Raw genomic sequence first — 27,572 nt, 5'->3', positions numbered from 1 at the left:
TTGTCAAGCTTCTCCCTGCAGGTGGGAGTGGGGGTTGGAGCCCAGGTTCTTGCACATGGTAATGTGTGCACTTGACTGGCTGCTTCTTTCTTCTTTTTCTTTTTTCCCTCCTTCTTTCTCCTCCTTCCTCCTCCTCTCCCTCCTCTTCCTTCTTCTTCCTTATTTTTCTTTTTTGCCACCAAGGGTATTACCTGGGCTTGGTACTAGCACAGCTCCATCGTCCCTGGTGACCATTTCTTTTTTTCTTTTCTTTTTTTTTTTAAATTAATTAATTTATTTATTTCCTTTTTGTTGCCCTTGTTGTCTTATTGTTGTAGTTAGTATTGTTGTCGTCGTTGTTGGATAGGACAGAGAGAAATGGAGAGAGGAAGGGAAGACACAGAGGGAGAGAAAGACAGACACCTGCAGACCTGCTTCACCGCCTGTGAAGCGACTCCCCTGCAGGTGGGGAGCCGGGGGCTCGAACCGGGATCCTTATGCCCATCCTTGTGCTTTGCGCCACATGCGCTTAATCCGCTGCGCTACCGCCCGACTCCCGGTGACCATTTCTTATAGAGGGTGAGAGACAAAGAAGGAGAAAGGAAGAGAGAGAGCCAGGTGGTGGCACACCTGTTTAAGCACCCTCACTGCAGTGCGTAAGGACCCAGGTTCAAGCCCCTGGACAACACCTGCAGGAGGGAAGCTTCACAAGTGGTGAAGTAGAACTCTAGGTGTCTCTCTATCTCTCTCCCTCTTTATCTCCCCCTTCCCTCTCAATCTCTGTCTCTATCCAATAGTAAATAAAAAAATTTAAAAATGTAAAAAAAAAAAAGGGGGAGAGAAGAGAGAAGAAACACAGAAGAGACTCCTGCTGCACTGCTCAAGTTTCCCCTCGTTCTGGTGGGGGCCAGGAACTTAAACCCTGGTCCTCAGTAATGTGTGTACTCCACTGGGTGAACCATCACCCAGTCTCATGAATCCCAGTTTCTCCCCCAAGGGGCCTCTCTGAGGCCTGTCACCAGGGCTGCGCCCAGAGGCCTTGGCTTGAGTGCACGGTGGGTAACCTTCCACAAAGCGGAGGATGCTTTTGCTGGCTAGATGACACGTGCACAGGTCCTGTGGCCGAAGGAGCATGACACTGGCTCCCTTAGTTTCTGTACCGGAGGCAGGTGATGAGCAGAAGCTGGGAGAGGGGTACCCTGTGTGCTGAGGGGGCCACATCTCACATTACCTTAGATCGAGACAGAGATGGGCAAGAAGACCCTCAGCAACCTGGAGAAGATCCAAGAGGACTATCGAGCCCTACGTCAGGAGAACGCGGGCCTTTTGGGACGGGTCCGAGAGGCCTGAGGAGCCCCCCCGGCAGAGGACTCTCCGCCCCCCAACCTTCAGCAAGAATTTAGGGTGCTGGAGGAGAAAGCAGAGCACTTGCCCTAGCTGTGCCCCGTTTGCTGTCAAGTTGCTTCAGCCAAGGCCTTGAACCCAGACCCCTGCCCGATCGACCCCTATGTGTGTCTGGGGTGACCATCCAGAGAGTCTGAGCTCGGATACGGTTTATTGGGAGGAGGATGTAGACTGGGCCTTTGATCGCAAATAAAGGAAGGGTTCTGTGTACCATCTAAATCAAGGTCTGGATGAGGACCCAAGACTCAGGGTGGAGGAAGGGAGCAGGGGGAGGGGGGCAGATAAGACATGGGATGCCTTTGTGTGGCCCTGCACATCTGCACAGGACTAGGAGAGGGCCCTCTGGGGCACCTAAGTGCCCAGGTGAGATCTAGGGGCCATGTAACTGAGCATATGGCTTACACTGTGTGAGGCCATGTGTGACAGCTTTGTGTCTGTGGTACTTGGGGAGACCCAAGGTCTCAAAGGCAACACATTACCTGTGTTTCAGGGCATCTGATGTGACTCTGCAAGGGATGGCTGGGTTGAGCTTGGGATTGGCCGAGTGAACTCAGGCCTGACGTTGTTCAAGTATACTGTGACCAGCTGTGTCTAGGGTCCACGTGGAGTCTAGGGGAAAGTCTGTATGACTTTCCTAGCTGTGTGAACTGTGAGACTGACCAAGGCAGGCAGTGTGCATGGTTGGGTCTATAGACTTAACTGGTGAAAAAGGGTGTACAGGGGGTCAGGGCCATCTTGGCTCACATCAGACACTCCAGGGGGGGGGGTGGGCGGCTGCAGAACAGTACACACCCCACTTCTTGATCCCCTCAGGTATGGCCAAGGGCCTGGCATCACCCCTTTGCCCCCTGGCCATTTTCTACCCCTCATTTTGGCCCCTGTCCACCCTTCCTTTCACCAGTCTTGAGGTCAAGGGCCAGGGGTGGGGTTGGAACACTTGCTGGGCCTCTGACTCCTCTTCTTTCGAAACTCAAACTCATCCACGGTCCACACGGCCCCCTTCTCGCTCTCCACCCGCACGAAGCACTTGTGCAGGCTGAGGTTATGGCGGATGGCATTCTGCAAGAGGGAGGCCAGCCCAGGGCAGGGGGCAAGTGGAGTGAGGTTAGCAGCCCCCCTCCACACCAAAACCCACCCTCCTGCTTCTCCCTCCCCAGCTCCACCCCTGCATCAGCTGCCCCTCTTGGCCACTGTCAGCTGCCCAGAGACTCACCTTCCAGGTGGCTGGGTGGTTTCTGAAGAAGGCAAACATGCGCGTGAACCAGTGATAGATCTCATTGAGCGTCCGCTGCTTCTCCGGAGACTCCAGGATGGCCTGGAGGTTGAGGTGTGGGGAGCCGTGAGGGAAGCCACGCTCCCCAAGTGCAGCTGAGAGGGTCAGTCATCCACACTGGGTCACCCGGCATGTGTTAGAATTGTGGGAATGGAGGAGCTGAGATGGGGTTTGGTGAAGGATCAGAGCTGAGCAGGGATTGAGGGGAGAGGCGGACTCTCAAATGTGAGGTGGCACGGCGGACTCTCAAATGTGAGGTTCTGAGTTCAACCCCCGGCTCTGATTTTTTTTTTTTCTTCTCGTAAGTCAATAAGTCTTTGAGGCGGGGGTGGAAAGAAGACAGAATTGGGTCTGGGATGGAGTTGGGGTTCTGTGTAGTATGAAGCTCAGGACCAGGGAATTTAATCTGTTTGGATTGAGGAATGGGATGAAATAACGGGTCAACGATGAGGACCGAAAGGAGCTTCTGGGCAGGATGGGGCTGGAACTGGGCAGTGGAAAGTGGAGTGTACAGGTGTGAGGTGCAGGCCTAGGATGAAGGTTCTGGAAAAGTACTAGGGGAATTCAGGTGAAGGATTTGGGACAGGATGAGGTTAAGAGGTACTATGAAGTGAGTCGGGCGGTAGCGCAGCGGGTTAAGCGCATGTGGCGCAAAGCGCAAGGACCGGCATAAGAATCCCTGTTCGAGCCCCTGGCTCCCCACCTGCAAGAGAGTTGCTTCACAGGCGATGAAGCAGGTCTGCAGGTGTCTTTCTCTCCCCCTCTCTGTCTTCCCCTCCTCTCTCCATTTCTCTTTGTCCTATCCAACAACGACTACAACAATAAAACAACAAGGGCAACAAAAGGGAATAAATAAATAAATATTAAAAAAAGAAAGAAAATTTAAAAAAGAGGTGCTGTGAGGAAGGAGTTGGTGGTGTGTTGACATAGTGGGATACATCAGGGGCTGGAGAAAAAGTTAGGGTACTGCAAGGGACAGGTTTAGGCCCAAGGGAAGACAGGGCTAGTTTTCAGACTATTTCTAGATAGGAGAGTGGTTTGATTATGAATTTAAGGAGGCTGTTAGGACAGGGCAAAGACTGGGCTTGGGCTGGCCTAGTGATGGTTTTGGTATGGACTTGGGGGGGGGGGCTGGTCTGCATTGAAAGCTGCACAGGGCAGTGGGGGAATCTCCTTCTGAGGCTTGGGTGTCCTTAAGGCAGGAACCTAGTCTGAGAAGTGCTCAGGAGAGGTTCCCTGACACCCTCTTCCCTCGGGGCCTGAGCTGCTCGCTTACCCAGCGGATGAGGGTGGCATAGGTGAACGGGGGCCGCATGTTATGGAACTTGAAGTAGTCCATGTTGTGGAAGAACTCTGTAGGATGCGGGGAGAGAAGTTGGGTGAGGAGGGGGTCAGGCCCCACCTGGGAACTCTGATCCCCCCCCTTTTTTTTTTGCTTTGTCCTAAAATTCTAGCCCACACATTAGTGCCAGTGTCCGTTAACCCAGTGCTTGAGAGAGATGGTGGTGTCTGTACTTTGCACCAAGACATGGCACATTCTCCCCGAGGTTTAAGTAATGATGCCAGAGGAAAGGAACTGGCTAAGGGGGCAGAGCCAGGATGCTGCGCAGGGGCCCTGTTTCCAGTTAAGCCCACAGCCCAGGCTTTGTGGGTATAAGCAGATTGGTGAGCCCCCAAGGAATCACTCCCCCCCCCACTTTTCCTTGGATTGGGGAGAGGAGGGGTGAGTACTTGGGAATGGAGATAGACCTACATATGAGCAATCAGAATGGGATGAAATTTTCCCCAAGGTGAAGTGGCAGTGACATAAAAGAGCCTTTCTGCACTTCCCCAGTGCCAGTTAGGGGACCCAGGGTCCAGTTGGGAGGGGCACTGTGTAGGGCATGGTCCATTCTGACCTGGGAATGTGTTGTTAGCATGGCTGCCCCAGAGGTGCCTCCTCACAGCAAACAGCCCTTCAGGGGCTTCCTGGGGGCCAGGCCAGGCTGCGACTGTGGGGCCTGGGTTGCCAGTGGCTACGATGCAGCAGGAGCCCTTGTCAGATGAAGCCTGGAGGAGGAAGAGGAGGAAGAGAGACAGGTTGTCTGGAGGCTTCAGCTTGCCACTTGAATTTTTTTTTCTGAACTCCCCCACACACACCCTAGAGTTTGTTTTTTTTCTGTTTTTTTAATTTTTATTTATTTTTTATTTATTTATTTATTAATGAGAAATATAGGAGGAGGGAGGAAGAACCAGCCATCACTCTGGTACATGTGCTGCCGGGGATTGAACTCAGGACCTTGCGCTTGAGAGTCCAGTGTTTTATCCACTGCGCCACCTCCCGGACCACAGCTTTTTTCTGTTTTTAACTTCGGTGCAATACACCAAACCCAGTCCAAGTTCTCCTTTGTGTTTTCTTTTCCTTTTCTCTTTGCCATTTGAATTCTGAAGTAGTAAAACATTAAACTGGGCAGCCCAGGACGGGGCTTAATGGATAGAGCATTGAATTCTCAAACCTGAGGTCCTGAGTTCGATCCCTGGCATCACATGTGCCAGAATCATGCTGATTCCTCCTGTATCATAAATAAATACAATGATACATCTTCAAACATTTTATTGGGGAGGGTTTGGGTGGTGGTCCATCCAGTTGAGCACATACATTGCCATGTGAAAGGGCCTGGGTTCAAGCTCTTGGTGTGAGGCGTCAGTGGGGGAAGCATCACAAACTGATGCAGTACTGCGGGTAGTTCTCTTTTTCTCAATGTGTATGATGTATTGGCTCGAGACAGATCAAGAAGGAAGGGGGAGGTAGAGGGGAAGAGAGAGACATAACTTCAGCACTGCTTCACTGCTTGTCAGCCTTTCCCTCTGTAGGTGGGGCATGAGGGCTTGAACCTGGGTCTTTGCGCTTGGTAACTTGTGCTCTCAACCGGGCATTGCCACCACCGGGTCACCCTCTCAGGTATTTCTCTTCCACCCTCTCCCCCCTGTATCCCTTTCTACTTCTGTCTCAGGAAAGAAGGAAGGAAGGGAGGGAGGAAAGAAGGAAGGAGAAGAAAAAGAAAAATCACCAGGAGTGGTGTAGCTACGCAGAGCCCTAGTGATAGCCCTAGTGATTAAAAAAAAAAAGAAAAAAAGAATTTTTTTCCAAAGGTATTTATTCATTTATTATTGGATAGAGACAGAGAGAAATGGAGAGGAGAGGGGGAGATAGAGAGGGAGAGACAGAGAGACATCTGCAGCACCTGCTTCACCACTTGTGAAGCTTTCCCCCTGCAGGTGGGGACCGGAGGCTTGAACCCCGGTCCTTGCGCACTGTAATGTGAGTGCTTAACCAGGTGCACCACCGCCTGGCCCCAGAAAAGAAAACTACTGGGACACAGCCATGTTTTCTATTTAGGTCAATGGAATCTAAAAGGGTTTTTTTTTCTTTTTTGTCATTTTAAAAAATGACTTATTTAATTACTTATGAGTGAGAGGAGAGAGAGAGAGAGGGTGAGAGAGAAAGAGAGAGACAGACAGACCAAGAGTATCACTCTGGCACATTCGATGCTGGGGATTGAACTTGGACCTCATGCTTGAGAGTCCAATGCTTAATCTACTGCAGCACTCCCTGGCTGCTAAGTGAGTAAAATTATAAAGGTAAAGTGCTCCCTTCCCCGTTCCACTATGATGAGAATTTCAAGAATCAGCATGAGCCAGTGAGAGTGTTGGTGTGTGTGTGTGTGTGTGTGTGTGTGTGTGTGTGTGTGCGCAGTTGGACACAGTATCCACAGCACAGCACAGCATCACCAGAGCACGCTGTTGGCCATGATCTGGGATCAAAACGGCCTCAATTTATCCTTCTTGGCATCAATTTTTTTTAAACTAAAGCACTGCTCAGATCTGGCTTTTTGCAGAACCACTATGCTATCTCCCTGGCCCCAATTTTGCTCATTGTTGGGTTGGGGAATGAGAAGAATACCTGTCTCATGGTGGCATCATCTGAACTGAAGGAGATGAACCAGTAATGTGGTCAGTAACCAGAGAAGTGTTTGGTACTTGGCAGCCAGAACTGGTTCCATGGATTTGGAAACTGGGCAGAACGCCTCTACCCTCCTCAACCCTACTCGAATGTTCTGTGATTACCACCTTGAGATTTGAGCCCACAGGAGAGGAAAAGAAAGATTTGAGCCCATGGTTGAATTTCTTTCTCTTTTATTTACTTACTTATTTTTATTGCCATCACTGGAGCTCAGTGGTTGCACAAGGAATCCACAGCTCCTGGCTACCACCACCCCCCCCCCTTAGATAGAGAGGTAGAGAGGAAAAAAAGACACCTGCATACCTGCTTCACAGCCATGAATTGTCCCTCCTACAGGTGGGGAGCAAGGGCTCAAGCAAGGTCCTTGAGCATGGTAATCTGTACGCTCAATCCAGTGCATCACTACCTGGCCCCTACTTTTCATACTGTGACTTAGGCAGCTGGTCCTGCTATGGCTGCATGTCTGCATGCAGTAGGCATCTGACTATTTGCCGTTGCCAAAATACTCAAGATCCTGATGTTCTGGGTTCATAGGGTCAGAGCATTTGCAACCAGATGGGGACAGGCTTCAGGGCCTGGAGATGTTTGGAGCTGTGGCCAGAGTTCGAGAGATCCCAGGGCCTGGGGATAGGGTCAACCCTGAGTGCCTTGCAAGGCCCTTGCCCTGCGCCTAGGTTTGGGCTGACTCACCGTGGGTGGAGCCTTGGTCAGTGCCATTTTCCCAGCCAGGTGGGCTTGCATGGCGCCCAGTTTCTCCTTCTCCAGTGCCAGCTGTGAAGATGGGCACAAAGTGAGACCTCAACTGATCTTTCATGACTGTATTCTGTTTTCTTTCTTTTTTTTTTTCTTTTTCTTTTTATTGCCACCAGGGTTATCACTGGAGCTACATATCTGCCTAGTGAATTCACCACTCCTGGTGGCCATATTTTTTTCTTTTATCTTCACCCTTTACTTGATAGAGACAAATTGAGAGGGGGAGGGGCAGATAGACAGAAAGAAAGAGACATCTAAAGACCTGTTTGTTTTTTTTAAAGTCCAAGCTTATTCTTTTTTTTCATTTCTGTAAAGAACATTAGAAGCATTGGTCTCATAGATATATTCTAAGGGTTGAATGACATAAACCATCTAAGCTAGAGCACTTAGAACTGTGTCTGCTATGCTAGCTATTGCTATTGTTATTATGTCACCACTATCTTGTCATAATTACCAGATGCTTTTGCCCAGGTCTTTGGTCCAGAGAACTTTTCTTTCCTGGTAGTTTCTGCTTTTCTTTCTCTTTTTTAATTTCTTTAATAGGGAACTAATGTTTTACAGTCAACAGTAAATACAATAGCTTGTACATGCATCACATTCCTCAGTTTTCCACATAACAATACAACCCCCACTAGATCCTCTGTCATCCTTATCCAGGACCTGTATTACAGACCTGCTTTGACCCTAGTGAAGTTACCCCACCCTTGCAGGTGAGGATATAGATATACAGAAAGCAAGAGGGAAGGGAGGGAGAGAGAGGGAGAGAGAGAGAGACCTGCAGCATTGTTTCACCACTTGTGAAGCTTTCCCCCTTCCGATGGGGACCAAAGGCTTGAACCTGGATCCTTGCACATGGTAATGTATGTGCTCAACTGGGTGCACCGCTGTCCAGACCCCTTTTTTAAATTTTTTTTTGCCACCAGGGTATGTATGTATGTATGTATTTATTTATTACCAGAGCACTGTTCAGTCCTGGTTTATGGTGGTGCTGGGGATTGAAACAGGAGAACCTTTGGTGCCTCAGGCATGAAAGGCTTTTTGCAGAACCACTATGCTATCCTGTCATCCCACACCCACCAGGGACTCAGTGCCTGCATGTCTCTGGCATTCCCAGTGGCCACTTTTTTGGGGGGTGGACAGAAGGCTGAGAGATAGAGAGGGAGAGGGAGCTCCCTGCTCATGAAGCTCTGCCCCCCCCCCAAGGTGAGCACTGGGGGCTTGAATCCAGGTCTCCAGGGGCAGTGGCACACCTGATTAAATGCACATAGTACTAAGCACAAGGACCTGTGCAAGGATCTGGGTGCTAGCCTCCAGCTCCCCACCTGCGGGGGGTGGGGGGGGACACATCACAAGTGGTGAAGCAGGTCTGCAGGTATCTTTCTATCTCCCCCTCCTCTCTCAATTTCTCTCTGTCCTATCCAATACGATGGAAAAAAATGGCCACCAGGAGCAGTGAATTCATGGTGCTGGCACAGAGCCCCAGCGACAACCCTGGAGGAGACAAGATAAAAAAACAACAACAGGGGGTCGGGCGGTGGCGCAGTGGGTTAAGCGCATGTGGCGCAAAGCCCAAGGACCGGCGTAAGGATCCCGGTTCGAGCTCCCTGCTCCCCACCTGCAGAGGAGTCGCTTCACAGACAGTGAAGCAGGTCTGCAGGTGTCTTATCTTTCTCTCCCCCTCTCTGTCTTCCCCTCCTCTTTCCATTTCTCTCTGTCCTATCCAACAACGAACAACATCAACAATGGCAATAATAATAACCACAACGAGGCTACAACAACAAGGGCAACAAAAGGGGGAAAAATGGCCTCCAGGAGCGGTGGATTCATGGTGCAGGCACCGAGCCCAGCAATAACCCTGGAGGGGAAAAAAAAAAAAAAAAGAATAACTCAGGTCTTCACACAGGATCACATATACACACTGTCGGGTGAGCCACCTCAGCTTCCCTCAGCCATATTCTTGCCCAGGCGGGGGTGTGCCCTGGATCTGTCTCCCCTCTTCCCATCCTGGGTGAGCTCAACTTCTGCTCCCCCATTACCTGCTGCTCCAGAGACTGCACCACCTTCCTCTGGAGGAGACACTGAGCTCTGCCCTTTTCGTCCAAGAGATGGTCTGTCTGGCAGTGCCTGGGGAAGGAAGGATGGGGGTTCACGCAGAGGGCCATGGTGGGCCTGGCCTTTTGGCTCCATGGTTCTCGTGGAGAAGGATTAGACCCTCTGGGGGAGGAAATTTCAGAGTCTCAGCCTCTCCATCCCCTTCCCCCCCATTCTCTCTACTTCAGTCTCTTCACATCTGTCATTTCTCTGACACAGGCCACTTAGCATGTCCTGTGTGACAGGTCTGAGCCCGCTGCTGTAGCCTGGTGAGCAGAGAGAATGGGGCAGGCAGATGGCTGCAGGAGGGGACCATCTGTGACAAGAGTTAGTGGGGGACTGGACAGGATGTACCCCTGCTGGTAGTTGGACATGGCTAGAGCACAGGGAGAAATAGGGGGGAGAAGGAGGGATAAAGAGGAAGGGGGGACAAGGGGAGGCAGCGACAATTGTGAGGAGCTGAGACTTTAGAGAGCCAGAAAACCCAATGTGTACTGGCCTGAGTGCAAAGCAGTCCATATTTAGGAATATGGATTCTGGACCCTAGCCATCAAGGTTTATCAACCCCCTTGCAGCCCTCTCTGGATAGTGCACGGCTTTCGCATGTGGGCTTGCCCCCCACCAATTGCACTGAAGAAAGCTTTGGTCTTGGTCTTTTGCTTTCTGCTTTTTTAAAAATTTTATTTATTATTGGATAGAGACAGATGTTGAAAAAGGATGGGGAGATAGAGAAGGACCGAGACATAGAGACACCTATAGTCCTACTTCACCACTCATGAAACTTCCCCTGCAGGTGGGGACCAAGGGCTTGAACCTGAGTCCTTGCACACTGTAATGTGCGTGTTAACTAGGTGTGATACTACTGCCTGCCCCCTGTCCTCTCCCTCTCCCACTCCTTCCCCCTCCCTCTCCCCCCTCTCTCTCCAGGGCTATCACTGGGGCTCAGTAACTGCACTACAAATCCACTGCTCCTGGAGGCCATTTTTTCCATTTTATTGGATAGGACAGAGAGACATTGAGAGGGGAGGGGGATATATAGAGGAGGAGAAAAAGATAGACATCTGCAGACCTGCTTCACCACTTGTGAGGTGACCTCCCTGCAGGTGGAGAGCTGAGGGCTTGAACTGGGATCCTTGCACTTTGTACGATGTGCACTTAACCAGGTATGCCACCACTGGCCCCCTATTTCTTTTCTTTTTTTAAAATTTTTTTTTATTATTTATTCCCTTTTGTTGCCCTTGTTGTTTTACTGTTGTAGTTATTGTTGTTGTCGTTGTTGTTGGATAGGAGAGAGAGAGAAATGGAGAGAGGAGGGGAAGACAGAGAGGAGGAGAGAAAGACAGACACCTGCAGACCTGCTTCACCGCCTGTGAAGCGACTCCCCTGTAGGTGGGGAGCTGGGGGCTCGAACCTGGATCCTTACGCCGGTCCTTGCACTTTGTGCCACGTGCGCTTAACCTGCTGCACTACCGCCTGACTCCCCCCTCTTTCTTTCGTAAATATTTATTTATGAAAGGAAAGAAGAGAGAGAATCAGTTAGAGCATTAATCTAACAGATGTGATGCTGGGGACTGAATTTGGGACCTCATGCTTGAGAGTCCAAATCGTTCACCACTGTGTCACCTCCCAGGCCATCTATCTCTATTTTCCTTCCATCCATCCATCATTTCATTGGGAGTTTAATGGTTTACAGTACAGTTGTTGGCACACAGGTACAATTTCTCATCTCCCCAAGACAGGTGTTTGTTTTTCTACCTGAAAAAACAAAAATCACTCAGCAGGGAAGCAATTACAGAAGCCAGACCTTCTACCTTCTGCAACCCACAATGACCCTGGGTCCGTGCTCCCAGAGGGATAGAGAATGGGAAAGCTATCAGGGGAGGGGGTGGGATATGGAGATTGGGTGGTAGGAATTGTGTGGAGTTGTACCCCCCTACCCTATGGTTTTGTTAATTAATCCTTTCTTAAATTAAAAAAAAAAGTTAAAAAAACAAACAAACAAAAAACCAAAAATCACCCTGGAGTGGCAATGTCCCAGGAATGATAAAATAAAGTGAAATTAAACCCAGTAAACCCCATCCCTGTCACTTAGGAACTGAGTCAATTTTGACCAACAAACCTGACTCTCTGGCCTCCATTTCTTATAAAATGCAGGCAAATCATAGCATATACCCCTATTATTATGCCCCATTATACAACTGAGAAAACCAGAGAAACTAAATTACTAAGATACTTGGGCCAACGTCATGTAGAGTTTCCCATTCTCTTTCCTCTCCTCCTCCTCTTCTTCCTCCTCCTCCTCCTCCTCCTTCTGCTTCTCGTCCTCCTCTTTTTCATTACCATCATAATCATCTTCAGGCTCTCATACATACACATTTTTACCAGCGGAGTTTTTCAGATAGAGAGAGGGAGGGACTCCACAGCATTGAAGCCCCCCACCCCCATGCTATGTGGTGTACTGCGACTCGAACCTGGGTCACATGAACAGCAAGGCAGGTGCCCTCCCAGGTAAGCTCTCTCCTTGGACACCAGGCTTGGGTTTTGACCTCTTATAACTTTTTTTTTCTTTTTCTTTCTTTTCTTTTTTTTTTTTTTTTTTTTTTTTGCCTCCAGGGTTATTGCCGGGGCTCGGTGCCTGCATTACGAATCCACTGCTCCTGGAGGCCTTTTTTCCCATTTTGTTCTCTTGTTTTTGCCCTTGTTGTTATTGTTGCCATTGCTATTGTTGTTGGATAGGGCAGAGAGAAATGGAGAGAGGAGGGGAAGGCAGAGAGGGAGAGAGAAAGACATCTGCAGGCCTGCTTCACCACCCATGAAGCGACCCCCCTGCAGGTGGGGAGCAGGGGGCTCGAACCCGGATCCTTACTTCTGTCCTAGTGCTTCGCGCCATGTGCACTTAGCCTGCTGCACTCCCGCCTGGCCCCCTAACCATTTGCATCTTACTAGCTATGGGACAGCAACAGAGCTGAGACCTGTACCCTCTCACAAACCAGATCCCCCTTCCCCTGACGCTCCCCCCTCCCCCCCAGCCCAGGCTGTAACCAGCCTGGTCTGCTCACTTGAGGAATTCCTCTGGCTCCTCGAAGACCTTCTCACATCCGGGCCACTTGCAGACGCCATTGGCCAGCAGAGAGTAGGAGCCCTGGGGCATGGCGGATAAGGCACTGGGGGGGGTGGTGGCAGAGATTGTCAGGTGTCAGGGTGGGGATGGCAGGGGTAGGGTCCTCCCAGCCTGGCCCATACTCACTTCTCCTTCCGGGGTGCGCTGGAGCCTGGGAAGGCGCAGAGCAAGGTTGGCTCTCTGGACACCCACTCCAGGCTGGCCACGTTGATCCCTGGAGTAGGGATGGGGTGGGGATGGAGGCAGAAGACAGGGCACCTCTGGGAACTGGGAACTGGGGACTGGGCTCTGGAGCTCAGCCCAGAAGTTCTTTCTGTTTTTTTTTTGCCTCCAGGGTTATCACTGGAGCTCAGTACCTACACTACAAATCCACTGCTCCTGGAGGACATTTTCCCCATTTTGTTGCCCTTATTGTTATTGCTGTTGCTGTTGTTGGAGAGGACAGAGAGAAATTGAGAGAGGAGGGGAAGACAGAGAGGGGAGAGGGAAAGATAGACACTTGCAGACCTGCTTCACTGCTTGTGAAACGACCCCCCTGCAGGTGGGCAGCCAGGGACTCAAACTGGGAACTTTGCACCAGTCCTTGCACTTCCAGCCATGTGCGCTTAACCTGCTGTGCTACCATCCACCCCCCCCCCTTCTCTGTCTTTTTTTCCCCATAGAGACAGGCAGAAAGAAAGTGTGTTTAAGAGACCATAGCACCAAAGTACCCTTTAATGCGGTGGGGGTTGGGTTTGAACCTGGGTTGCACATATAGCAAAGCAGCACACTATCCAAGTGAGCTATTTCACTTGCCTAAGTCCTCTTATTTCGAAGAAAAAAAAATGAAGGAGTTGGGCAGTAGTGCAGTCAGCACATACATTACCATGCACAAGGAGTCAGGTTCAAGTCCCCAGCCCCCCCGCCTGCAGTGGGAAACTTTATGAGTCGTGAAGCAGTGCTACAGGTGTCTCTCTCTCCCTCTCTCTCCCCCCATCCCTTCCCTCTCAGTTTCTTTCTGTCCTATCAAGTAAAAAACAAAACAAAAACAAAAGGTGAAGAATGGCCACTTGGAGTGCTATTGATATTCCTGGTGGAATATCAGCACATACATAACTTATTAATAACTTATTTATTAATAAATCATTTATGGGAGAGAGGGAGAAAGAACCAGAGCATCACTCTGGCACATGAGATGCTAGAAATCAAACTCAGGACCTCATGCTCAAGCGTCCAGTGTTTTACCCACTACGCCGTCTCCAGGGCCATATCCTCAGATTTTACTCCTAGGGCCTCAGTTGCACTTAAGGTCTAACTCAAAGGGTGTTGGCATTTGGACTAACTTGTGAAGACCCACGGTTCTGTGATTTTGATGCTCTGCACCACTGAGGTTGGGGAGGGGTCTGATCTTTTGAGTGGGTGATCGCCCCCAAGATGATCAGAAGTCACCTCTGAAGAGAGGGTAGGAAGTGAGTTCAGGGACGTGTGTGTGTGTGTGTGTGTGTGTGTGTGTGTGTGTGTGTGTGTGTAGGTGAGGGAGTGTTACCAGGTGGCAGGCCAGGCCGAGCCTTGAGGGAGAAGACCCCGGTGGTGGTGGCAGGTGGTGAGAGATTGATCATGGCCGGGCCGTCCAGTGGGCGCACCTGCAGCACAGGGGTCCGGGCATGAGCGTCCACCTGGGAGCGCTGAGGGCACATGTGGGCTCTGTTCAGCCTGGCCTCGGCCCCAGCCCCGACCCTGGCCCCAGCCCCGGCCCCAGCTCCCCTATCCAGCCTGCCCCTCCACTCAGTACCTGGTGCACGAAGTGTGGCCGGTCCTGAAGGAGTGCCTGCAGGTGGGGTGAAGGGCCCAGCCGGGTTCCAGAAGGTGCCACCATGACCAGGGGCACTGTGGGCAGCTATAGCAGCAGGGCAGGGAGCATATGAGACACCACCCGCATGCTTACATATCTCTCTTTCTTCCCTTTCTTTCCCTCTCTTCTCTCTCTTTCTCTCGTTCTTTTTTATTTATAAATTTTTATTTCTTTGTTTTTAACTTTTTTATTATCATTTTTTTTTGCCTCCAGGCTTATTGCTGGGGCTCTGTGCCTGCACCACGAATCCACTGCTTCTGGAGACCATTTTTCCCCTTTTGTTGCCCTTGTTCTTTTTTTTTAATCATTGTGATTATTATTGTTGTTGTTGTTGCTGCTGCTGCTGCTGTTGTTGGATAGGACAGAGAGAAATGGAGAGAGGAGGGGAAGACAGAGAGGGGGAGAGAAAGATAGACACCTGCAGACCTGCTTCACTGCCTGTGAAGCGACTCCCCTGCAGGTGGGGAGCCTGGAGCTCGAATTGGGATCCTTCCGGGTCGTTGCACTTCGCGCCATGTGCGCTTAACCCTCTGCGCTACCGCCCGACTCCCTATTATCATTTTTTATTGGATAGAGACAGCCAGCAATCAAGAGGGTAGAAGGAGACAGAGACACCTGCAGCCATGCTTTAGCACACGCAAAGCTTTCCTCCTGCAGGTAGGGGCTTGAACCCAAGTCCTTGTATGTGGTAACATGTGTACTCAACCAGATGCACCACCACGCGGCACCCCTCTCCCTTCTCTCTCTCTCTCTCTCTCTCTCTCTCATCACTGTTCAGCTCTGGATTCTAGTGGTGTGGGGGATTGAACCTGGGACCTCAGAGCCTTAGGCATGAGAGTCTCTTTTCAGCATCTCTATGCTGTCTCTCCAGCCCTACATGTCTCCTTCATGCCCACCTCCCCACAGTCCCACCTGCAGGCACTTTTACGTTAAGTGGAAACTGAGGCAGAGGGAGACCAAGTGGCCGTTCCTAGCTCAGACAGCTCAAGGGATGCCCTTGGTTCTGTCGTCTTGGGGTCCCAGCCTGTTCCTCTCTGTCATATGGGGGTGGGGGATGGGGTTGGGGACATGTGACCCCAGGGACCGAGAGAGGATCTCCTGAGACAGAGACTGGGAGGCTGTGAGCCTCAAATTGCTGAGACCTGCAGAGTGGGGACTTTCTTGGCCCTGTGACATCTGCATAAGTCACAGACTTGCCTGGGACCCAGAAAACCACTTCCTGTGCCCCAGCTGGGTCCCTGTCCCCCCCCCCCCCACCCATCGCCACTGTAAAGGTCGGCACCTGTCAGCCCAGGTACCCCACCCTGCCTGCTCTATTCTGGGCCCTGGAGCTTCCTCACCTGCAGCTGTGATGGGGTCGTAGGGTTCAAGGAGGAGGAAGCAGAAGAGGAAGAGGCATAGGCCCCAGCTCGGAGGTCTCGGCCCTGGAAGGTGGCTCCTGGGCCCTTGGGTCCCAGCACATCTGAAGTCTTCGGTGCAGTCCTCCAGCTGGCTGCAGCTCCTGATGATGGGCTGAGGGTCAAGGAAGGGGGCAAGGGCTTGGCTGGTCTGGGGTTGGGCATTGGGTCTGTGTCCAAAGGTAGGCTGTGAGAACAAAGTGGATAAGGACTCACTTGAGCACAGGGATATGAGTGATTCACCCCCCCACCCCACCCCCAAACACACACACACGCACACACACGCACACGAACAATTGCCGTGATCAGATCAGACAGGGACTAGGGATGGGTGGGTGGGGGGCTCTGCAGTTGGGCTCTGAGGGTGGGACTCGGCTCCTTCCCCTATCATACATGCCTTGTGTATCCCCCTGCACTCTGCAGAGGCCACAGGACCTTTGCCTCTCCTGCTGTGATTGATCTGTGATTCTAGCACGCCCAAGAGCAGGGGTGGGGGTAGCATGGACTCAATGGCTCTTGCTTCTGTGAGAGGAACAGTCAGAAGCAGGAGGCCATAACAAGCAGTGATCTGGGTGGGGGAAGCTGGTGACTTATAAGTGCATTTGGAAAAATGAAGTTAAAAGAACGTACTGGCCCTTTGGATGTGGTGGAGGGGAGACGGAGGGTCCAGGCGACTTCTGGGTGTTAGCGTGAGCAGTCGGAGGAGCAGAGCTATGGCTGGGGAGAGAGCATAGGGGATAGGCAAAAAGGCTTGCATGCTTGACGCTCCAGAGTTCCAGTATCAATCCTTGGCACTGCCAGAAGCCAGAGCTGATCCACGCTCCCAGGTTCAACCTCCAGTATCATCATAAGCCAGAGCTGAGCGGTGCTCTTAGATGTCTCTCTGTGTCTTTCTCTCTATCTTTCTCATTAAATGAAAAATAAAATTGCCTCCAGGGTTATTGCTGGGGTTCAGTACCTGCACTATGAATCCACTGCTACTGTGGCCATTTTTTTGATTTTTTTTTTTTTGGATAAGACAGAGAGAAATAGTGAGGGGAGGGGAAAATAGAGAAGAGGAGAGAAAGATAGATACCTGCAGACCTGCTTCACCACTTGTGAAGCGATCCCCCTGCAGGTGGAGAGCTGGCCCCTGCTTTATAGTGTGTGTGCTTAACCCGGTGTGCCAATGCTTGGCTCTCAATAAAATATTTTTTAGAAAGCCAGAATTGAGCAGTGCTCTGGGGAAAAGAAGAAAGGAAGAAAAGAGAAAACAGAGGAGGGGGTGCTGGGTGGATGGTGCACTCATTTGAGCACACGTGGCTATGCACAAGGAGCTGGGTTCAAGCCCCTGGTCCCCACCTGCAGTGTTGAGGTCAATCTCTCTCCCTTTCTCTCTCTCCCCCCCTCCTCTCCTGTCCTCTCCTCTCCTCTTCCTCTGCCTCTGCCTCTCTCTCCCTTTCTCCTCCACCCCCGATTCCTATTGATTTTTGTCTGTTTCTATGAAATAAGTAAACAACAAAACATTCAAGAGAAAGAGCAGGGATGACAGGGCATGAAGCTGGGGTGGTGGTGGCTGGAGCTGGGCTGGGTCTGATGGTGGCTGTACTCAGAGAATCTATACTAGGTGTGAATCAGTAGGCGAACAGAGCACAGGGGTCCAGAGCTCAGGCCAAGTTAGACTGTTATGGTCTTTGGGCCCTTTCCCTGCCCAGAACTGCAAGAACAAGAGCTGAAGAGGAGGAGAGATGGACCCTCTGGAGCCAGGGCTTGACTCAGTCCCCATCTTTGTCTATCCCACTTTCTGCTCATACCCCACTCCCTGCTAGCTTATCTCCAAGTTCACTTCACCTTCACCCTGCCTGAAATCCCCCTCTTTCTCATGTCCCTCTAAGCAGAAAGTTCACTGTGACACCTCCAGGCTACTCTGTGGGGCCTCAGCACCTTCCACTTGCTGAAAGGCAGAACCTCACTTTTCCCTTTCTTTGTAATCTCATTCTAGAGGATGCCTAGTTCGACCTCTGTTCTTTGGGAGGAACTGGGTGGTGGTGGTGGTGGTTTAAATATCACTGTGTGGGGGTCGGGCGGTAGCGCAGCAGGTTAAGCACAGGTGGCGCAAAGCGCGAGGACGGGAGGAAGGATCCTGGTTCGAGTCCCCGGCTCCCCACCTGCAGGGGAGTCGCTTCACAAGCGGTGAAGCAGGTCTGCAGGTGTCTATCTTTCTCTCCCTCTCTCTGTCTTCCCCTCCTCTCTCCATTTCTGTCTGTCCTATCCAACAACAAACGACATCATCAACAATAATAACCACAACAAGGCTATAACAACAAGGGCAATGAAAAGGGGAAAATGGCCTTCATGAGCAGTGGATTCATGGTTCAGGCACTGAGCCCCAGCAATAACCCTGGAGGCAATAAATAAATAAATAAATAAATAAATAAATAAGATAAAAAATAAATACATATCACTGTGTGAGAAGCAAGAGTCTGGGTCTATGAAGGTGAGGCAAAGGAGTCCAAGAGACTCTTAGTGGCCAGGAAGTGAATGGATATGGAGTTCAGGATGATGCTTCTAAAGTCAGGGAGCCCCAAAGACTGCCAACAAGTGACTAGCACTATAGTTGGCAGAACTGTGGGACACACATTTCTACAGTGAGTGGAGCAAAAGGGTGTTTTTTTGTCATTGTCGTGTGTGTGTGTGTGTGTGTGTGTGTGTGTGTGTCTCCATGCCATGACTGGCTCGTTGTTCATGTCTGAAGCCATCTGGACACTTGGCCAGAGCTTTGCATAAATCTCCTTCCCCAAACCATGGGGAATAGCCTTACTCAGAGAGGCATGAACTGCCTCTTAGAAAAGGCCATATGAAGGATTGGGTCTTTTATGGTTCTGCATAAAAGACTTTCTTCCCTGAAGCTCTGAGGTCAAATATTCAACCCCTCACCCCCACCCAAACACACACCACCACCACTATAGGTCAGAGCTGAGCAGTGCTCTCAATATTTCTGTCTCATTTATAAGATAATTTTAAAAAATTAGGCTGAAGAGATAACATGACTGTTTATGCAAAAAGCCTCATATAAGCCTGAGACACCAAAGGCCCCAGGTTCAATCCCCAGCACCACCATAAACCAGAGCCTTGAGGAAAAAAAATAAAAATAAATAAATAAATATAGTCCCCAGTGAAAGAAAGAAAGAAAGAGAGAGAGAGAGAGAGAGAGAGAGAGAGAAAGAAAGAAAGAAAGAAAGAAAGAAAGAAAGAAAGAAAGAAAGAAAGAAAAAAGGAGAGAAAGCAAGCCAGTCATGTGGAGATGGACTGGGGAGGTGGTGTTCGTGGAGGGCCAGGGCTGGGCAGCCAGCTTCCTGCATTGTCTGTCGGGGCTGCCCTGTCTGACTGTTTCTCAGAAGCCACATGGAGGCTGTTTCTGGGACGTGGGTCGTGTTTTCGTATCGGGGTCTGCATCCGGCCCCCGCTGTTCCAGCCCGCAGCTCCCACAGAGTTTTCCGCCATTGACGTCATGGCGGCCGGATGTGCGGTGCTTCTTTGGCAGCGGGGAGGAAGAGATCGGGGCACACGCCCCACCTTACAAGTTTTGTTCCAAGAACCAGCCACCCTGTCCACCCATCCCCCTGGACTTGGCTGATGTGGTGACTGGCGTTCCTTACTGGTCACCAGGATAAGGCCCAGGCCTTGTGCACTTGGCCCTTTGTGTGTTATGGATTTGGCCTTTGTGCCGTGGTTTGATCTTTGGGGCACTCCTTGCAGCCCCCACCTATACTGGGGTCTTTGTATCAGAACCTCATCACTACAGACCATCGTTTCTTAGATTTATATGATCCCAGAATCTCAAGACCAGAGATTCTGTAGTCCTCATTTTTCAGTACCTGAGGCTCAAGATTACCGGTGTCCAGATTCACTAACACCCCCCACCCCCAAAGGACAAGAAACTCACTGATTCCTCAGCCTTCTGCCTACCAAAGCCACCCTCTAAGTCCCATGAAGGCAGGAAGGAGAAAATCAGCCATCCTACTTCTCCCAACTTAAGGCTAAGTTTTGCCACTAGCTACCTAAGGTGCAGATGCCAACCTGGTTCAACAGAAGTACCCGTCTTCCCAAGCTAGATGTCCAGCAAGGTGTAAATGAACACCCACAGGCCTCATCCATTCTGGGACAATGTCCCTAAATTCACAGCCATTATGTTGGAGGAGGGACCCACATGGATTCTGCTGGGGCTATATGGCAGGGAGCAGGGAAATCCTTTGCCTATAGAGCCTGTCACATTCAACCCCCCCCCCAGTCCCTACCTGTAAAGGGGAAGCTTCACAAGTGGTGTGAAGACCACTTCTGCAGGTGTCTATTTTTCTCCCTCTCTCTCCCCCTTCCCTCTCAATTTCTCTCTGTCGCTATGCAATAAATAAATAAAATAAAAAAAAAAGAAAGAACCCAGGAAGTCGGGCAGTAGCACAGCAGGTTAAGTGCAGGTGGCACAAAGCACAACAACTGGCATTAAGGATCCCAGTTCGAGCCCCCGGCTCCCCACCTGCAGGGGAGTTGCTTCACCGGCAGTGAGGCAGGTCTGCAGGTGTCTATCTTTCTCTCCCCCTCTCTGTCTTCCCCTCCTCTCTCCATTTCTCTCTGTCCTATCCAACAACAATAATGACAACAATAATAACTACAACAATAAAACAACAAGGGCAACAAAAGGGAATAAATAAAATATAAAAAATAATGAAAAAGGAGAAAGAAAGAACCCAAACAAATTTCATCCATCCAAGATACTGAAAGGAAGACAAGCCAGACAGAGAAGGGGAATACTGGACAATTTCAGTTATAGGTGGTACTTAGAGAGAGAGTTTTTGTCAACAGACTCTCTGGAAGGACCTTGAATAGATACTTTGGGACCCAGTATCTGTTCTTGGGACACAAGGCTCTGTCCATAGCTAGACTTTATATATATTTACAGAGAGAGACAGAGACACATATCAGAGCACTGTTGAGCTCTGACTTATGGTGGTGGGGATTGAACCTTAGATCCCTCAGGCATGAAAGTCATTTTGCAGAACCACTATGCAGTCTTCCCAGCCCCAGACCTTTTCCTCTAGTGTCACTACCCTCTGGCCATCAGGCCTTATCTGGGGGGGGGGGGGCTGGGACCCTATCCAGTCTAGTTCTTATGAGCTTGGATCCTGTTCTGTGACCCCAGCGGATACTCCCACCCAAGTGAGGGGTTCAACCGGGGAGAAAGCAAAATGGGGGGTGGCAGCAGCTGAGTCTCCTCACCCATGTTCCCCTTTCTCTATCATGAGATCTGAGGGGATAAACTGAGGTACCCAGTGGAGGGAAAAAAGAGAGACAGAATTCTGCCAGGAGCCTGAGGATTTGAGCTTAGCTGTCTGTTCTGCCACTACATCTGTGAGGCTGATGAAGAGGGATTAAGAGCCAGGACCATCCTCTCTGTGTCTGGGCCAGGTGTTCAGCATGTTCAGGGCTCTGAACTGATAACTGGATCTCTACCTCTACCTGATGAAGAGACAGAGACATGTAGGGACCAAGGGAAAAACAGGAACAAGGAACAAGCGGCAAGGGTAAGGGGAGATGTGCCATAGGACAGAGAGAGGCATGCCAAGGGAGACTGAGAGAAGGAGAGACAGAGAAGGAGGGGCAAGAGGAACGAACAGGAGCAGAAGGTCATATAAGTAGATACAAGGAGATGGAGTGAGAGAAACAGAGCAAGAACAGACAGAAAAGACAACAGGGAGCTGGAGAAAGAGATCGAGAAATTGAGAATCCAAGCCCAAGTATGCACAGTTGCCGGCCTGTGAGGAAGAGCAAACCGCTGGGTGTGGGCACTGAAGCTAGGGCCCTTATTATATTGCATATCAATGAGCAGGAAAATAGCATGGCACTGGGGAGCAGGAACTGACGCACAGTTCAAGGGTATCAACTCCGTGATGTATGTGGTCTTTCAAATGGGGTGGATGTTGAAGAGGCTGTGCCACAAATATTTCTAGGGTTTATGGGAGGGGGGGAAGCAAACATAAGGTGGCTTAAGGGATCATCAGTCCAGTTCCTCCCACCCCCAAGCCATCCCTGCCCAGTCTGAAAAGTTGCCATTGTCAAATAAATCCCAGTTCCTTAAAGAACAAAGGAACAATATTGATCTTGGGTGTGTTGTATGCCAGGTCCTATGCTAAGCACTTAATAGAATTAATAGAGTTAACCCTGACAATGACCCTGGAAATTAGATACTGTTACTATCACTGTACATAATGAGGAAATGGAAGTACACGGAGGTTAAATGCCTGGTGAAAATAAATCACACAGGGTTTGGGGTGAGGTTGGGTTTGTCCCAGACAGTCTGGCTCCAGTACCCACACTTTTAACCTCTACAGTAAATGGAAAAAATGAAACAGTAAAAGGGTTCAAGTGGGAAAGGACTTTCTAAGCATAAAACCAGAAACAGTAACCACAGGAGGAAAGACAAACCTATTTGACTACATAAAAACAGCATAAGCATCCCAAAATACTGTGAACAAATAGAAAAAAAAAGGTGAATGGGGAAAATATGTAGTACATATGTATGTCTGATGAAAGGTTCATATCCTTCCTAAGCAAAGAGTTGTGACAAATCAATGAGAAAAAAAAACGAATACTCTTTTAGGACTGAGATCATTACCTGACAACTGTGTGTGCGTGTGCGCGCACACACACACACGCACACACACACGCACACGCACACGCGCACACACACACTGTAAGTAATCAAATATTTCAAATACCAATCCTGGGGTAATATTTTTCTTACCTGTTATATTGAGAAAAAGATTAAAAGAATGATAATCCCCACCGAGGGTAGAGGCAGCACAAAGCCTGACCACCTGTTGGAATAATAACTTGTAGTAAGAGTGAGGAAGCTTACAGATGCACATCACCTTTGCCTGAATGATTTCAATGTCAGTACTCTGAGGAATTAACCAGGGATGATTATGGGGGAAAACTAGAAATGGCCAAATGTCCTACAATTTTCACTTGGTGAAACCCATCATGGTGCATGCCAATGGGAGGACAGTCTCGACAGCCCGGTAAGATTGCATGTTGAAACATTTTGTTGTTGCTGTGATCTACAAAAATGTCCTTATTCATCTAGTAACGTGGGAACCAAATCAATAGTTTGATTCCAAGTTGGTTAAAAAATGCTAACAGCTTAATACTTAATGAGCACATTGCACCAAGTACAACGGTAAACCTTCAGAGATGAGCTCTCCCAGGCCTTTATTAGCTTTCTCTGTTCCTGGACATGATTTCTGAACTCCCTTTCCTCACAGCACACCCCTGAGGAAGGACCGAATCGATAAGCTGCAGTTGATTAAAGCATGAAGTGCTCCTCAGAAGGGTCTTTCACTCAAGCGATGAAACCACAAATTCAGTGAACTGCTCAGCTTGACCCAGCAGCTCAAGATCCTCCTTCCCTGGAGACAAAGGGAACTTATGCCCATTTTGGCTAAATGAATGTGTCCTCATTGAGGTTTGACAAACACTATTCAGAAGCATCCCGTGCACACCCAGTTCTAATACTGGATAAAAGGCAGTTAGGGGAAAGGTGAGATGAGGGAGCAAAGAGAGTTGGTGGGAGAGAGATGACTCCAGAGGGAGAGAGGATGAACACAGAGGCAGGGAAGATACGGCTAGCAAAATATGGGGAAAGAGGGTGGGAGTCTGAGTACCAGGGGAGCAGACAGAGAAAGAAGCAGCGGGCAGAAAAAAGGAGAGAGACAGAGTGAGCAGAGACAGTGAGAGATGGGAGCAATGGAGAAGCGTTGCTCAATTGTCCATTTATATCTGAGCAGTGTTGCAGAAGCTGAAATTCACACACCCTGGCTGTCGCTACATTTAAAACAAGCTCTATCCACCAACACATCGCTCTGTGTAGTTATCTTTGCTCCTGCCTAAGCGTTAAGTATTTCACCTATCATTCTGCTGGTATGTATTATTACTACTATTATTGTTTTAAAAATACCTTACCTGACCATACCACAGTAGTTGTAAAAGTATTACCAGTACCAGAGCCCTCCCCCTACCCGCCCCTCTTGAGCCCCCAGTGCCTACCTCCTTTACTGGACCCGCATCTGGCAGGGGGAGAGTGGGGACACTCACCTTGGTGAAGTGGATCGAGAAAAAAAAAAAGGATCAGTGTGGCTTGTGGGAAACTGTCACATATCAAAAACAACTTAGCTTTTTATACTGAGAAGAAGAAAAAAAACACACGGTGTGGAAGCCACAGACCTCTCTCTTCTAATAATCCATTTTTTTTGATGAGTGTGTGCACTGATAATCATAGGGTGTGTGGGGGGGGGTGCTCATTTCTCTCTCTCTCTCTCTCTCTCTCTCTCTCTCTCTCTTACTCTTGCTCTATTTCTCCTCTTCTTGACTGAGACCTAAACGGAAATTTTGGGTTTTTTTTTTTTCTTTGCCCTTTACGAGTCATCTGAAAATATGATTTCTTCCCCTCACTACAGGAGTGAGAGGTATCAATGAGAAACCACAGTTTAGAAAAAAGAAAAAAAAAAAAGCAAGGGAAAAGAACACAAATAAATGACAGGGCATCGAGGCAAATATGCCGCTCAGTGAGGGAGACGATATTTGGTGGTCTCTCATGAGAGACAGGGAGGTCCTGGGGTCTGATGTGCTGCTGGATATCACCAAGGAAAGAAACATATTTTCTAGGACTGGGTTCCCAGAAGCCTTACCCTGATTCAGGCCTCCATTTCCCCACAGGTTGAACCGACATGGTCATTACTGCTTTTACTGCCCAAAGAGAGGGAGTTCTGGGTACTTCTGCAACCTGTCTCCCCACAGAGGGTGAGGGACATGGAAGTTAAGTTACATCATGGAGAAAATAAAAAACAAAAAGAACAAACAAACAAACTAAACAGGAGGTTCATCCTATGCCCTCTAAGTCACAGAATTGAAGAGCCTGAGAATCACTGAGCATCAGTGAGTAAGAAATGGAGTCAAGTCTTATTTAGGGTCCAAGAGTTCTGTCCCAGAAGTCATCCTAGTGAGAAGAACCCAAACCGGCCTCCAGCCTCACCCTAAGTCCTTGAGATCCCATACCAGTTGCACACAGGGACAGCAGGAACCGGTGTTTCTGAAAGCCTCAGCCTTTTCAACTTCCTCCCTGCAGACATCCTACTTTCTAAGTCTGTCGACCTCCAAGTGTCTGCTATCATCTCCACAGCTGATACTTATCTCAAAGTTTCCATTCCATGTGTCCACCAGACAGTGCTGGACACTTCTTATCAACAACTCCATTCACTCCTCACCGTAGCCCTTTTCCTTTAGCGATGATCCAACTTGGCATCATGGTCAGTATTACACAGACAGAGCCAACAGAGGCGTGAAGTAGCTGAACAACTTGCCCCAAGTTCATAGAGCTGAGGATGGGGGGGGGGGAAAGCTGCTTCCCTTCTTGCTGAGCTTCGAACTGTCCAGTGGTCTCAGGTTTAAAATGCTAGAATGCGATGATAGGGAGGCTCCAGGATTTTGAGAATCTTCTGAGGGCTTGAAATCTGTGAGGCTTTTCAAGTTGTCTAAGAATTGGCAGCTGTATTTCTTCACCTTATTGGGTCCCCCCCCTCCAAGCAGCAATCAGCAGGGGAGACCAGCCCCGAGGTTTTGTCCTGACAGGTCACGGTGAGACTTCCAGCCCCTGCTTCCCTCCAAACTAGGGTTCTGTCTTCCAGCATCTACTCCAACCCCTCAAGACTGGCTTCAGGGCTGGGGTAAAGCGACTGGAGACAGCTTTTTATGCACATAGTGGCCAAAGGCCCACCCCTTCTCCCCTTCATGTCTTTTTCCTCTCCCCGTCCCCTCCCAAGCTTCTTCTTCTTTTTTTTTAAAGGAGGGGGCCTCTTAATCATCTCAGACTCACCTTTCTGGAAAAGCCCACAGGGGACCTGATGCTTTGACTCTGTGAAGACAAGAACAAAAGGTGAATGAAGAAGAAGAAGGAGGAGGAGGAGGAGGAGAGGAGGAGGAGGAGGAGGAGGAAGAAGAGGAAGAAGAAGAAGAAGAAGAAGAAGAAGAAGAAGAAGAAGAAGAAGAAGAAGAAGAAGAAGAAGAAGAAGGAAACTAAAAAATCAGCCAGCAACAACCATTAAAAAAAAAAAAAAAGCCCAACCCTCCCCACCATTAGTTCAAAACATGACTTGGGTTGGCTGAGGCATGTAAGAGGGGGACACATCTGAGAACCAAAGATGGCTTGTGCACTAGGCAGCCAGGGGAACCACCAGATCGAGAAGAGGCCCCCCACTTTTGGAGGTTTGTAGGGAACTGGTGTACTAGGGCAGGGTGGCGCTCTGTTGGGGGTGTGCTTGTCAGGAAGGTGTCCTGGGAACTGATTTCATGGACAGCTCCAATCTTAGTGACCCCTTGTTCCTCCTGGACTCTGTGTAAGCTGTGTACAGGTACCAGGCATACCATCTACTCTGGGGGGAAGGGGCTGGTTTCCTCTCTCTCTCTCTCTCTCTCTCTCTGCTTCCAGGGTTATCGCTGGGGCTCAGTTGTCTGCACTATGAATCCACTGCTCCTAGAGGACATTTTTTTCCCATTTTCGTTGTTCTTGTTGTTGTTATTACTCTTGTTATTGCTGTTGTTGTTGGGTAGGACAGAGAGAAATCAAGAGAGATGGGGAAGACAGAGAGGGGGAGAGAAAGATAGAAACCAGAAGACCTTCTTCACCACCTGTGAAGCGACCCCCCTGCAGGTGTAGGGTCGGGGGCTCAACTGGGATCCCTATGCCAGTCTTTGCACTACGCACCATGTGCACTTAACCCACTGTACTACTGCCTGGTCCCCAGTCTTCTCTCTTTTAAAAAAGATTTTATTTATTTATTCTTGAAGAATGATAGGAGGAGAGAGAGAGGGTGAAGAACTAGGCATCACTCTGGTACATGTGCTGCCAGGGATTGAACTCGGGACCTCATACATGAGAGTCTAATGCTTTATCCACTGTGCCACCTCCCAGACCACTGGTTTTCTCTTTTTGGATCAGATGAATGGGCTACAGCCCCCTTACTCCCTACACAAACTGTCTTGGTTATTTTCACTTGGTCCCATGGAAGAAATGAATGTGGTCAGAGGAGCAGAAGGAACATGGAGTGGGGGTAGGGGCCCAAGGAGTTCCCGAAGACCACTGGAATGGGGTCTGAGGGGTTAGGAGAGGGTGATGTCGCTGTGAGGGCTGAGGGACAAGGTAGGCAGAGAGGGAAAGCCTACTACCTCATTTTTATACTGGACAGTCTTGGGGAGTGGGCGGGAATCAACAGAGAGGTCAGCCAAAGGTCCCCAGAGAAGACGGCCTTTGACAGGACTTGAGGGAGGAGAGGACAAGAGCTGTGTAGACCTCTGAGTCATTCTAGAGGAAACCACCAGTGCAAAGCCTCTGAGGTGGGAGTACACCTACCTGTGGAGGGAATTCAGTGTCATCGGAGTGGTGTGAGGGAGAGGAAGAAGAAAGGGAGTTGAGGTCAGAGAGGGGATCAGGCAGGTTGGACCATGCAGGTGTATGGAGATCATATGAAGGGCTTGTGGTTGTTGACACTGAAGGAGGAGGCCACAGGTGGGGTTGTGGGTAGAGGCAAGAGGTGAACCATTTTAGGAATTCAAAGGATCCCTTTGACAGCTAAGCATAGACTGACTTCTAGGTGCCCGCACAGAAGCAGGGGAGCAGTGAGGGGGAGGCTACT

General features: G+C 49.7%; 2 protein-coding genes across 2 annotated transcripts in view; one reads left to right on the top strand and one right to left on the bottom strand.

Moving 5' to 3' along the window:
• CCDC22 (coiled-coil domain containing 22) overlaps positions 1-1,602 on the top strand; it is a 32,427-nt gene extending 30,825 nt beyond the window's left edge. The window contains exon 17 of the mRNA XM_007529424.3: positions 1,216-1,602. Within this exon, the coding sequence (XP_007529486.1) occupies positions 1,216-1,329 (114 nt within the window). The 3' untranslated portion in view covers positions 1,330-1,602. The remainder of the gene's footprint in view (positions 1-1,215) is intronic.
• Positions 1,518-26,187, bottom strand: FOXP3 (forkhead box P3). Its single transcript, XM_060183598.1, has 12 exons — positions 24,573-26,187; positions 15,796-16,039; positions 14,396-14,500; positions 14,150-14,288; positions 12,751-12,838; positions 12,563-12,667; positions 9,449-9,536; positions 7,350-7,430; positions 4,555-4,705; positions 3,933-4,009; positions 2,597-2,698; positions 1,518-2,442 (listed from the first exon to the last, which is right to left on the bottom strand). Exons 1-12 carry the CDS (start codon positions 24,617-24,619, stop codon positions 2,293-2,295), a joined length of 1,377 nt encoding a protein of 458 aa, XP_060039581.1. The 5' UTR covers positions 24,620-26,187; the 3' UTR covers positions 1,518-2,292.
• Between the last annotated feature and the right edge of the window lie 1,385 nt (positions 26,188-27,572).

Source organism: Erinaceus europaeus, chromosome X, assembly GCF_950295315.1.
Source record: "Erinaceus europaeus chromosome X, mEriEur2.1, whole genome shotgun sequence".
Taxonomy (NCBI): domain Eukaryota; kingdom Metazoa; phylum Chordata; class Mammalia; order Eulipotyphla; family Erinaceidae; genus Erinaceus; species Erinaceus europaeus.
Note: the sequence above shows the minus strand (reverse complement) of the source record. Positions and strands in the feature narration are given on the sequence as shown.